The 12,305-nt window shown below is 36.4% G+C and overlaps 1 protein-coding gene across 1 annotated transcript in view; it reads left to right on the top strand.

The window, feature by feature from the left end:
• arhgap42a (Rho GTPase activating protein 42a) overlaps positions 1–12,305 on the top strand; it is a 34,861-nt gene extending 22,556 nt beyond the window's left edge. The window contains 19 exon segments of the mRNA XM_051093635.1: positions 96–200; positions 420–549; positions 1,022–1,122; positions 1,772–1,881; positions 3,215–3,293; positions 3,936–3,975; positions 4,124–4,186; positions 4,273–4,347; positions 4,531–4,615; positions 4,699–4,757; positions 5,211–5,266; positions 5,268–5,317; positions 5,436–5,595; positions 6,241–6,403; positions 6,473–6,868; positions 8,047–8,203; positions 8,306–8,365; positions 10,435–10,514; positions 10,669–12,305. Coding sequence (XP_050949592.1) covers positions 96–200; positions 420–549; positions 1,022–1,122; positions 1,772–1,881; positions 3,215–3,293; positions 3,936–3,975; positions 4,124–4,186; positions 4,273–4,347; positions 4,531–4,615; positions 4,699–4,757; positions 5,211–5,266; positions 5,268–5,317; positions 5,436–5,595; positions 6,241–6,403; positions 6,473–6,868; positions 8,047–8,203; positions 8,306–8,365; positions 10,435–10,514; positions 10,669–10,757 — 2,058 coding nt within the window. The 3' untranslated portion in view covers positions 10,758–12,305.

Below are 12,305 nucleotides of genomic sequence, written 5' to 3'. Positions count from 1 at the left end.
ATACCCACATCCTGCCTGCGCTCAGAATGTACTGCATGATTATGAGTGTTATTGCTTTTATACAACTGATCAAACTTCCGCTGTCTTTCTCGCAGCTGCTGGCCTTCCTCCAGGGATTGTTCACCTTCTACCACGAAGGTTACGAATTGGCACATGAGTTTGAGCCATACAAGCAACAGCTACAGTTCAACCTCCAGAATGTAAGAGCCTTCAAATAACATGGCCTGATGTATCGCTCTGACAATAAGCCCATTGTGTAGTGCTAAGCATATCATAAAACTGTTGGTAGTGTTAATCCGTCATAGGCTGTATAATAGAATATCAAGTATTTATTGCTGCACGTGGACGAAACTGTGATTTGGAATCCAGTGATGTCCCTCTAGAACCAATAGACTGTTGTTTTGATGTTCCCTCTGAAGACAAGAAATAATTTCGAAAGCACAAGACAGGAAGTGGAGAATTTGATGAGAAGGATAAGGTCTGCAGAGCAGGACTTTAAAGCTCCAGGACAGTGGACCATGGAGGGCTTCCTCTACGTGCAGGAGAAGCGTGAGTATCCTCCTGGGCATGTCCAGGTCACAACTAATAAGAAAATCATGTTTATATTTTTTAAATAAAAAAAATAATGATTTTTTTTAAAAAGTGTGTTTTTAAAAAAAGTATTTCTAACATTATGCTCACCAAGGCTGCATTTATTTGATTAAAAATACCTTCAAAACAATAAAATTATGAAATATTATCAGAATTTAAAAAAACAGCTTGCTGTTCCACTATATTTTAAATGTATTTAATGCTGTAATGGCAAATGACTTCGTCACTGCCTGTGGATTTTTTTTTTCTGCGACTAAGTGACTAATAAAATTTTTGTCGACCAAGCCTCTTCTTGTCAACTAATTCGACTATTAGGGGGCAGCCCTAGTAATTTCTGACACCAAACGGCAGAGTACAATTTTTGAATATTGATTTTGAAATATTGAAATAAAATTCATATGCACTAATGTTTGCCTGTTTTCTTTTGAAGGACCCTTGGGGTGCACGTGGAGTCGACATTATTGCACGTATGAGAAAGGGACCAAAATGTTTACGATGAGCAACTCTGAATTCAAATCTGGAGGCAAACAGGTATTCAATTTTCAGCATTTAAATGTCATTAGCTTCATTTCTCATTACCATATTAAAGGATTTGTTCACTTCCAGAATAACAATTTCCTGATAATTTACTCACCCCCCATGTCTTCCAAGATATGCATACCTTCCTTTCTTAAATCACAAGGAAATTAAGTTCCAGGGAAAACATTCCAGGATTTTCCTCCATGTAGTGGATTTCAATAGGAGCCAGTGGGTTGAAGCTCCAGTTTTTAGTGCAGCTTCGAAGGGCTCTACACGATCCCATCGGAGGAATAAGGGTTTTAGGTAGTGAAATGATTGGTCATTTTATAAAAAAGAAATAAAAATATCACTTTGTAACCACATATGCTTGTCTTGCACTAGCTTGACTGGACTGTAATGTTGAAAAGTTCATTTGTGGTATATAAATTATATAAGTATTTAATTTTTTTTTTTTTTATGAAACTGCAATTTGGACCTTCAATCCGCTGATCCCCATTGAAGTCCACTATATGGAGTAAAATCCTGGATGAATTAATTTCTTTTCGACTGAAGAAAGAAAGACATGAACATCTTAGATGACATGGGGGTGAATAAATTATCAGGAAATTTGATCTGGAATTAAACTAATCTTATCTTTTGTGTTGTCTTTTGTCTTGTCTAGAATGGACTGATCATGAGTCCCCCTGAGATGTTTAAGCTGAAGTCCTGCATCAGACGGAGGACTGACTCTATTGACAAGCGATTCTGCTTTGACATTGAGGTGGTGGAAAGGTGTGTTCAACTAATGGCACCCATGACATTAAGAGAAATTTGAGAGCTGCAGAAGGCCAGGGTTTACTGTGTGTAATTCTTTCTTCAGTCTGTGATTTTCAACACTCTACTTCCTTCCATTTCTTCTTTTCTCTTCTCATAACTGAAGAGGTAACGCCTGTGAAGGGCTTCTGTTCACTTATCTGCAATGTTTCTATAAAGTCCATCGGTATGTTGCACTTTTATCCTAAACTGCTGGTGTGTTCTAATGATAATAAAATCACTTTTAATAAAAACAAGCTCCCTTCGCCTGAATGTGGAGTATTTAAATGACTTTTTGCAATGCTATATAATGCTATATAAACATACTAACTTTTTTGTGACCTTTTATTTTTTGTTTTTTTCTATCACTATTTACAAAAAAACTAACTTAATTTCAATTTTAGACGTGTTGTTCAAAAAAGCGAATATGTTAATTCAGTAACTGCACTCAAGCTTGAGTTATGTTTGACTGATTCATTAAAAATTGCTGAAAATTTACTGACCTATGGCTATCTAAGATGTCAAAAGTTTTCATACACCTTACAGAATCTGCTAAATGTTAATCATTTTACCAAAATAAGAGGGATCATGCAAAATACATGTTATTTTTATTTAGTACTGATCTGAATAAGATACTTCACAAAAAAACATTTACAAATAATCCACAAGAGAAAATGGTTGATTTTTCAGCATTTTTGTGTATTTGAACCCTTTCCAACAATGACTGTGATTTTGAGATTCATCTTTTCACACTGAGGGACTCATATGCAACTATTACAGAAGGTTCAAACACTCACTGATGCTCCAGAAGGAAACTCAATGCATTAAGGGGGGTTTAAACTTTTGAATGTGGTGATCAGGGTAAATTTAGCTTATTTTGTCTTCTGGGAAACATGTTAGTATCTTCTGTAGCTTCTGAAGGGCAGTACTAAATGAAACAAATATGATATTTAGGCAAAATAAGAAAAATGTATACATCCTTATTCTGGTCAAAAGTTTTCACCCCCTGGCTCTTAATGCATTGTGTTTCCTTCTTACGCATCAGTGAGTGTTTGAACCTTTTGTAAGTTCATACGAGCCACAGTTCAAAACTGCTACATAATAATGCCCGCATAAATCTGTTTCCTTTCTGCTGCACTGCAGCATATGGAGTTGGTTTGCAGGCTTTGGAAATATCTCATTATTCGTAGGCATGATACTTAGAGCTTGATTTAAAAAAAATCCTGGTTATAAACAGATGAAAGAAACAAAATGTAAAATTCTGACACCTTACACTAGTAGTTGAGCTAACATTTATCATTGTGTCCCACAGGCATGGTATCATCACCCTTCAGGCTCTCTCTGAATCCAACAGACGACTGTGGATGGAAGCCATGGATGGAAAAGAGCCGGTAAGAACAAACACCCTGTATAAATGAGACTCTACTCTCAGTTTGATTAACATATGTCGGTTCATAGTACAGGAACTTTATGACTTCTTGAAATCCTGATAAGAGATAGTAAAGGGTGGCAGTAAATTTTCTTGGCTCAATCAATGGTGCAAGTAGGGAGTATCTGTTTTTTGACCAATGACAGACAGGGAAACCCATTTGAACCAGTTTATTTTTTTTCTTTAGACCACTGACTCCGTTTTTGCATTTTAGGCACGTAATTGTTATTATACAGGCTCTTTGAACTCCAGGCAGTGGATAGTGTACACATGGACAGGAAAAAGATGACAGCCGAGAATTTACACTTCACTAATGACTCTTTGTTTTGACTCTCATGCTGTCAGCTGTAGTTGATTGTCTTCAACTCATTTGACCCTCATTACGCTGTTACTATTTAGTTGAGTTTGTGAGCCTTTTTATATACAAAGGATTATTAGTGCATGTATGTTTATATAGTGAAACTATAAATTGTATTTTGTATATTCGTCCTTGTAATTTATTGTCCGTTAAGAGATATGGATTATGCAATATAATGCATTAATGTATATGCTTTAAATGCCATTTATCTTCAGTGTGGTATAAACACATGATGATTTCTTCTAGATTTACACCCTTCCAGCACTACTGAGCAAGAAAGAGGAAAGTAAGTTCATTCCTCCCATTTATTTTATTGTCATTTAGGTGTATACAGTGAGATAAACGGTTTCATTTGGCCATGTGCATGTTAATTCATAAGACAAAAATAGTTCACCTGAATTGGCCTCATATTTATAAACTCTCCGTGCCCACAGCATTCCTAAATGAAGCAGGCTTTAATTTTGTAAGGAAGTGTATAGAGCTTGTGGAAACAAGAGGTGAGTCTCTGCTTTTATTAATTAGACTTTCTGGTATACTGACAGAATTTAGTGCTTGTATTAAAAGAATTGTCTTTTTTCTTTAGGCATTAACACAATGGGGCTGTACAGAATAGGTGGTGTAAACTCTAAAGTCCAGCGACTGATGACCTCAGTATTTGGTACAGCAATGTTAACTTTTTTTGCTTTAAGAAACCTGATAAATTTCTGTACATGAAGTCTTTAACATATTACAATTTGTTTAAAAATGAGTTTGCCTGTTAGAAATGTACACTATTTAGAGTAACATTTACCAGATGTGTGTTTGAAGCGAAATTGGATTTAAGTTCATTTGACCCTTCCAGCGGCCAAAGCTCCTGCAGATATGGACCTTGACCCAGACACCTGGGATAACAAGACCATCACCAGCGGCCTGAAGAATTACCTCAGGTTTGTAAATAATCCCCATAATCTTTCATTTTTAAAATGGCATGTTATCAAGGAGAAAAATTAAGTCTTTTTGTTCTCTACAGGTGTTTGGCAGAACCCCTCATGACCTACAGACTCCACAAAGACTTCATCATGGCAGTCAGTGAGTTCTAGCATGTTCTTTGCTTTTAACTCGTCTTGTCTGTATCTGATTTGCTTATTTAAAGGAGTAGTTCACTTCCAGAGCAAAAATTTACAGATAATGTACTCAGCCTGTTGTCATCCAAGATGTCTTTCTTTCTTCAGTCGTAAGGAAATAGTTTTTTGAAGAAATGTTTGAAAATGACTGATCGTTTCAGTAGATAAGACACTTATTCCTCGGCTGGGATCATTTAGAGTCCTTTGAAGCTGCATTTAAAATCCATTTTGGAAGTTCATACTCAGGGTCGCCATAGAAGTCCACTATATGGAAATAATTACTGAAATGTTTTCCGCAAAAAACATCATTTTATCTTGGATGACAATGGGGTGAGTACATTATCTGTAAATGTTTGTTCTGGAAGTTATCTACTCCTGTAATGATTGGATGCCTTTGGTTTCTTTTTTTTTCCTCTAGAGTCTGATGATCAGAACTACAGGGTCTGTGCTGTTCACGCCCTCGTCCACAAGCTCCCCCGACAAGAATAAAGAGATGCTGGGTATTCTGATAAAACATCTACATGTGTACGTCACACTCGTGAAACTGCACGTCTAGTACATTTGTTCATGACTGCACTTTAAATTCCACAAGGTGGTGTTAACCAGAGTGTTTATGAAATTGTTTTTCTGCTGTTTTTGACAGGGTTTCCACACATAGTCAGAAGAATCTGATGACTGTGTCTAACCTGGGTGTGATTTTTGGCCCAACACTTATGCGCTCTCAAGAAGAGACAGTTGCTGCCATGATGAACATCAAGTTTCAGAATATTGTGGTAGAGATCCTCATAGAAAACTATGACAAGGTGATTGTTTGAGCAAGCATGTCGATAGATGAACAAACCATTTAAAGGTTTAGTTCACTCCAGAATTAAAATCTCTTGATATACTCTCTGTGTCATCCAAGATGTTCATGTCTTTCTTTCTTCAGTCGAAAAGAAATTAAGGTTTTTAAGTAAAACATTCCAGGATTCTTCTCCATATAGTGGACTTCAATGGGAACCAACAGGTTGAAGGTCCAAACTGAGGAAAAGGAAGAACTAAACTCGCTTGACCTTTCCAACGTGATTACGTAATGCGTGAAGTCACGGACACGCATTGCATAGCTAGTGCGAGATGAGCATTTGTGGTTAAAAAGTATATACATTTGTATTTATTTTTTTTTTTTTAGAAAATGACTGATTGTTTTGCTAGATAAGACCCTTATTCCTCAGCTGGGATTGTGTAGAGCCCTTTGACACTGCAGTAAAACTGCAATTTGGACCTTTAACAAGCTGATCCCCATTAAAGTCCACAATATGGAGAAAAATCCTGGAATCCTGGAATGTGCTTAAAAATCTTAATTTCTTTTCGACTGAAGAAAGAAAGGCATGAACATCTTGGAAGTAAATTATAACCAAATTTTGTCTTTGGGACCATTTTACCATTTACCATTTTGTCTTTTTTCTTAGATATTTCATCAAGCTCCAGATCCTAACGTCCCTCTGCCGCAGCCTCAGTCTCACTCTCAGTCTCGTGCCAGTGCCCGCCGCAGCAAAGCCATCTGCCTGTCTTCAGGGTCCCGCAAATCCAGAGGCTTGTACCCTCCCACCCTGTGCCTGGCTGATGCTGACAGTGAGTGTCTCCAAAAACAGCCATTAATCCCTCTATTAGAGTATCAACCTAACCCTTTCTCTCCATCAGGTGACACATTCAGCAGCAGTCCGAGTAGCACTCCCATGGGCAGCATGGAGTCTCTCTCGTCTCACTCTTCGGAGCAGAACAGCTGCTCTAAGACGGGCTCCCCGTCACGTAACAAACACAAGGCATCAGGGAGTCTGTGCTGGACCACTTCATCTCCCTCCTCCAATGGGCCCAAAAGCCCTGCTTGCACCACCAGCCCCGATTCTAGCTCCAAAGAGGACGCCAACAAGACTGATGGAGAATGGGAAGAAGCGCTGAGCACAAGTCCAGGTGATCGAAGCTCTCCAGCATCAGAGCTCCTCCAGAGAACCATAGAAGAGACAGTGGAGGATCATGTGGAAGAACGGCGCAGTCTGTCCTCCTGCTCTTCTCTCACTTCACTCCACATTTCTGAGGGTAAGAACAAATATGTTTAGTATGTGTATGGGCATTCTGATATGCCAATATTTATATGGCCTTCAGCGTGGCCTTCTGAGTGATCAACTTGGTTTATCAACCTTTATTTTTAACCCAAAGATGGTTTGTGTGAATTATAGCAGAATCTGCGAAATGTTAATTATTTTACCAAAATAAGAGGGATCATACAAAACGTGTGTTGTTTTTTGGTAAGGACTGACCTGAATAAGATATTTCACATAAAAGATCTTTACATATAGTTCATGAGAAAATAGTTGAATTTATAAAAATGACCCTGTTCAAAAGTTTACATACACTTGATTCTTAATACTGTGTTGTTACCTGAATGATTCACAGCTGTGATTTTATTGTTTAGTGATGGTTGTTCATGAGTCCTAAACAGTTAAACTGCTCGCTGTTCTTCAGAAAAATACTTCAGGTCCCACAGATTCTTTGCTTCTTCAGCACTTTGTGTATTTGAATGCTTTCCAACAATGACTGTATGATTTTGAGATCCATCTTTTCACACTGAGGACAACTGAGACTCATATGTAAATATTACAGAAGGTTGAAACGCTCACTGATGCTTTAGAAGGAAACACAAAACAGCTGGGGGGGGTGAAAACTTTTGAATTTACCAGTAACTACAACAGACATGGCAGGAATTCAAAGGTTTATATCCACAATCCTAGTTTTCCTTTTTGAATGAGAGGAATAGACTACTGCCACCCTCTGGTATAGACAGTTATTTTCTCTCACATAGGTGCATAACATAAAAGCTAGGTTGGCTATTGGATGTAGTCATTGCAGTGAGTTCAAGCCCAACTTTTTAGACCAGATGAATGCAACACAATGCGATAACACAGTCGGCCCTTTGTTTTTTGATGTCAGTTTGGTGCATCATTGCCTGAAAACACAGCACAAAATCCTGCATTTTATCCACTAACCATCCACTGACTAAACATTTACATTTACAGCTGAACAGATGCTTTTATTCAAAAAGACCGGATACAATACCGGAACATGAGCACTACAGAGTAAAACCAAACAAACCACATATACAAATAATCACCGGCATCAGCGGAAGTTATTATTTCGGCGGTTTTGCACTTTATTTCTCCTGAAGTATGACTAAAGTGGTCTTTTTTTTGGTCTTTTTTTTTTTTGGTTACACTTAGGTTTCAGAAGCTGTCACGGCTCTATTCAGAGTCTGGTGTCACGCAGTCAGAGAGACAGTCTCAAGTCCCTCCAGCTGCCGGAGCTTCCTCCTAAAGAGACTGTGAGATACAGAGCTGACTCCTCAGCCAGCAATGGCTACCAGAGACCGGGATCTGTGTAAGCAAGAAACTTCTCACTCATCTTCTCGTAATGTAAAATCAGTTTGTTGCACTGGTCTCAGTTGGTGAATCACCTGTGCCATGTTTTTTCTTTCCCAAGTGTGGCCTGCCGTGCAGCAATCTTTGAGAGTCCTGTGATATCCCAACCCACAACGGGAAGGTAATGAGTCAGACTAAGAGTATTACTAAGTTTTATTTTTATTACTTGTTTCCAGGCCTAAATTAAATCTTCAGTGTCTAGCTGAGTAAGACGATACCTCACGTCGCTCCAAACCCGCAAGGGATTCGTTCATCTTCAGAATACAAATTAAGATATTTTTTATTAAATCTAAGAGCTTTCTGACCCTGCATAGACAGCGAAGCAAATGACACTTTCAAGGCCCAGAAAGATAGTAAGGACATCTATAAAATAGTCTGTGTGATGTCAGTTGTTCGCATTCATGATAGTACCACAAATTAATACAATTATTTTCTTTTAAAAAATTCACCTTAAAATATTGTTCTATGGGTCAGTATCACCACAGAGTGCTTTTCAACCCTCACAGTACTCAAATATTTTGGTCTTAATTTCCCATTCGCTTTATGTCATGTCATTAATAGTAGACACTTTTTAAATAATTATGGGCCATTATTCGAAGCATAAACCATAAGATATGTCCACCCTGTCATGGACATATAGATTACTGTGTATTTACCATTTTCATTGCAATATTAAGATAAAAGATATTTTCTGAAAGGTATAATGTTCCTTTCCTAAACAGGGTTATTTGTTTGCTTTCAAATTATAAATACATGAAAGATTTTATGTGAACTATGTGCATACAATTTGCACATGTATTTTTTCTTATTTGGAGAACTGATATTTGGATGTAGTTTTTTGTTTGCATCTTATGGCCCCCATACCTAGCTATGGAACACACTGGATATGATTAAATATATTATTGGAATATTATTTTTAAATATTATCAAGATGACAGGGTGGACCAGCACATGACGGGGTGGACACATAAAGCAGAACACACAAAGCGTGACAAAATATGACAATGAAACATTTATTCAACTTCGAAAAAAATAATATAATGATAATAAATAATATAATTAGATTCTCAGTCACACTGATATACCCCCTCGCCCCCCATTCATTTTAGTTTTTAGCAATATTAACTACAAATGAATGCTATGGTCCATCCTGTCATGTGTATGTCCACCCTATTAAATCTAAGTGGCCGACAGGGTGGACATTTTGAGCTTCAATTAGCATATTCACTTGCAACAAACTGTTACAAGCTAAATAGTTAGTCTGGTTGCTGAAGAGAATTTGGCATATTTAAAACTTGCATGTTTTGAAAATACTGTATTCTAATCACTTCCAGCATATTTTATGTCGACAGGGTGGACATGTAAAGCTTAGGAAAAGCAAGTAAGCAAACTCAAACGAAGAAAATTGGTCAATTAAAAAGTCATCAACTTACTCACCTCAGCTGTTGAAATTTCTGCCACTGAAGAGACAAAAAATCTGTTGTCCTCACTAAAGGGGACGGATTCCCCAATACGACAGGGGGGACAACCATGTCCAAGGGACATGGACAAACTCTTCTTTTTTTATTAAATAAACATACTGGTTTTATTACCAAATGGTCAACACACTCAAACTGATTAATCTCTTATTGAACAAAATATTATTAGGAGAACAAAATGTTAACATTTTATGACTTGACTATATCCTACTCTCATTCAGATTTAATGAGCAGTGCATGGGACATAGCAAAATAATACGCATCCTCTGACACAAAAATCTAGAAAATGTATCTAAAGAGCCATGTAATGCTTTTGTTATGAATATAAAAACGTACAGTCCCTTTCATAGTCATTTTTATTTTATCACGTCAAATGAGCTACTTAACGTACAGGACACCAAAAGGCACCCTACAGTGATATTGATCCCTATATAGTTCAGGTGCTGTTGGCTGTTGTTTTGTGTTTTTTCTACAATTCTTTGCAAATAGTAAAATATTAATCACAAATGTGGTCAAATGTGACATAAAACGGAGAGTTGGTCACTGAAAACATCAAGTATTACAGGAATTTAAATGTTGTGTAATGAATTTCTATTTCCTGTACTAAGAAAAGCCAACAGGGCTAAAAGATAAGTGAGTGTTGTTGATGTTGTCAGTGATATTAGCACGTTTTCGCAGTTGTCTTGTCTTTACATCTCTGGTGTTTTTACAGAGAGGCTAAAGCCTTGTATTCCTGTCAAGCGGAACACAGTCATGAGCTGAGCTTTCCTCAGGGGGCGCTCTTCTCTAACGGTATCCACCTCTTTTTTTTAAATGGGATGTTGTGTACTGTTTGAGGATACAGTTTGAGCCGTACTTTGCTTTTAACACAAACTCAGTTCTGCTTTTTAACAAAATCTCAGTTCTGCAGTATTTGACTCTACTTTTTGTCTTTATATCCATGCAGTGTATCCCTCAGTGGAACCAGGTTGGCTTCAAGCGACATATGATGGCAAAACAGGACTCATCCCAGAAAATTATGTGGTATTCTTTTGATGGGTCTGGAACAGGCAAAAAAAGTCCATGGTATCCATGGTATTCATTTCTGCAAAAAAGGGAACATTTATATGTACATTTCTTACAGTATTTAAATAAATTTTATGTTATAACATATAACGTTTAACATTATAACCAGATTATTAACTGTTGCATATGTTCAAGTTTATTCTGAATGTAAAAATCACCTTTGTCTTAAAGGTATTGTAGATTTTATTACCATCTAGGTACATGCAATTGACTGTATTAACACATTTCTCTATTTATATGTGTCAAAACTGTAGACATGAGCTCATAACACTCTGATCGGTGTTGCGGTACGGCTCTGAAGGAAACTATAGATTTGTATTATATTGAGGGAGAATTATACGTGTATCATATGCATTAATTAGCGACTATTTGTGACCTTGGACCACAAAACCAGTCGTAAGGGTCAATTTTTTGAAATTGAGATTTTACATCATCTGAAAGCTGAATAAATAAGCTTTCCATTGATGATAGGATAGGATAATATTTACAGCTGTTTGAAAATCTGGAATCTGAGGGTGCAAAAAAAGTAAATCCACCTTTAAAGTTATCCAAATGAAGATATTAGCAATGCATATTACTAATCAAAAATTAGGTTTTGATATATTTACGTTAGAAAATTTACAAAATATCTTCATGGAACATGATCTTTACTCAATATCCTAATGATTTTTGGCATAAAATAAAAAATCGATAATTTTGACCCACACTTATGGGTCTATTATGGGTCACTTATGTGTATTTTTGGCTATTTCTACAAATATACCTGTGCTACTTAAGACTGGTTTTGTGGTCCAGGGTCACATATTACGTAGCGGAAGATAACATTTGTGAAATTCTTTGCAGTATGTTTTATTGACTTTCTTTTCAGTGATGCCAAAAGGAGAATCAAGTTTGGTAGATGCAGGTCATCTTTCATTTCAGTAATTGTTGAATCTGTTTGGTGAAATAATTTTCAAAATGAGTTAGCACTCATTGTTATTCCTTACAATTTCAAAAGGTTAACTAGAATAGAAAGAACCTTTTCGTGTCCTTAACATTTTTATTCCAAATTTAAACAATGCATCTGACTTTTTGAGCCAAATATGTTTCTTATATACTGCAAACTTATTTTATTATGCTAATGTACTGTCGGTTTTGGGGCATTTGGTAAAATGATGAAACTAAGTGTTCTTTAGATATTTCAGCTTATACTGAATATGTTTGTTGAGTGTAATATAGTGTTTTTTCTTAATGAAGTACAATCAAAAAACAAGAAAATACTTCTGACAGTGTTAAATTTTGTAAAGTTTGTTTTAGCTGCAATTAGTTGTAGTTTGTGCTCACAAAAATGCAGTTGTTCAAGTAATGGTTCTGCTGTATTTTATTTTACACTGGTTTAACATTTCTATATGTTGAAATGGAAAATATATATGATATACAGATTGTAATACTTATTATTAACATCATTTACAAAGTAATTTAATGTTTGGTGATTTTCTGATAAAGCATTTTAACTATTAAAATGTTACTGAAATGGTT

This window comes from Labeo rohita, chromosome 21 (genome assembly GCF_022985175.1).
Source record: "Labeo rohita strain BAU-BD-2019 chromosome 21, IGBB_LRoh.1.0, whole genome shotgun sequence".
Taxonomy (NCBI): Eukaryota; Metazoa; Chordata; class Actinopteri; order Cypriniformes; family Cyprinidae; genus Labeo; species Labeo rohita.
Note: the sequence above shows the minus strand (reverse complement) of the source record. Positions and strands in the feature narration are given on the sequence as shown.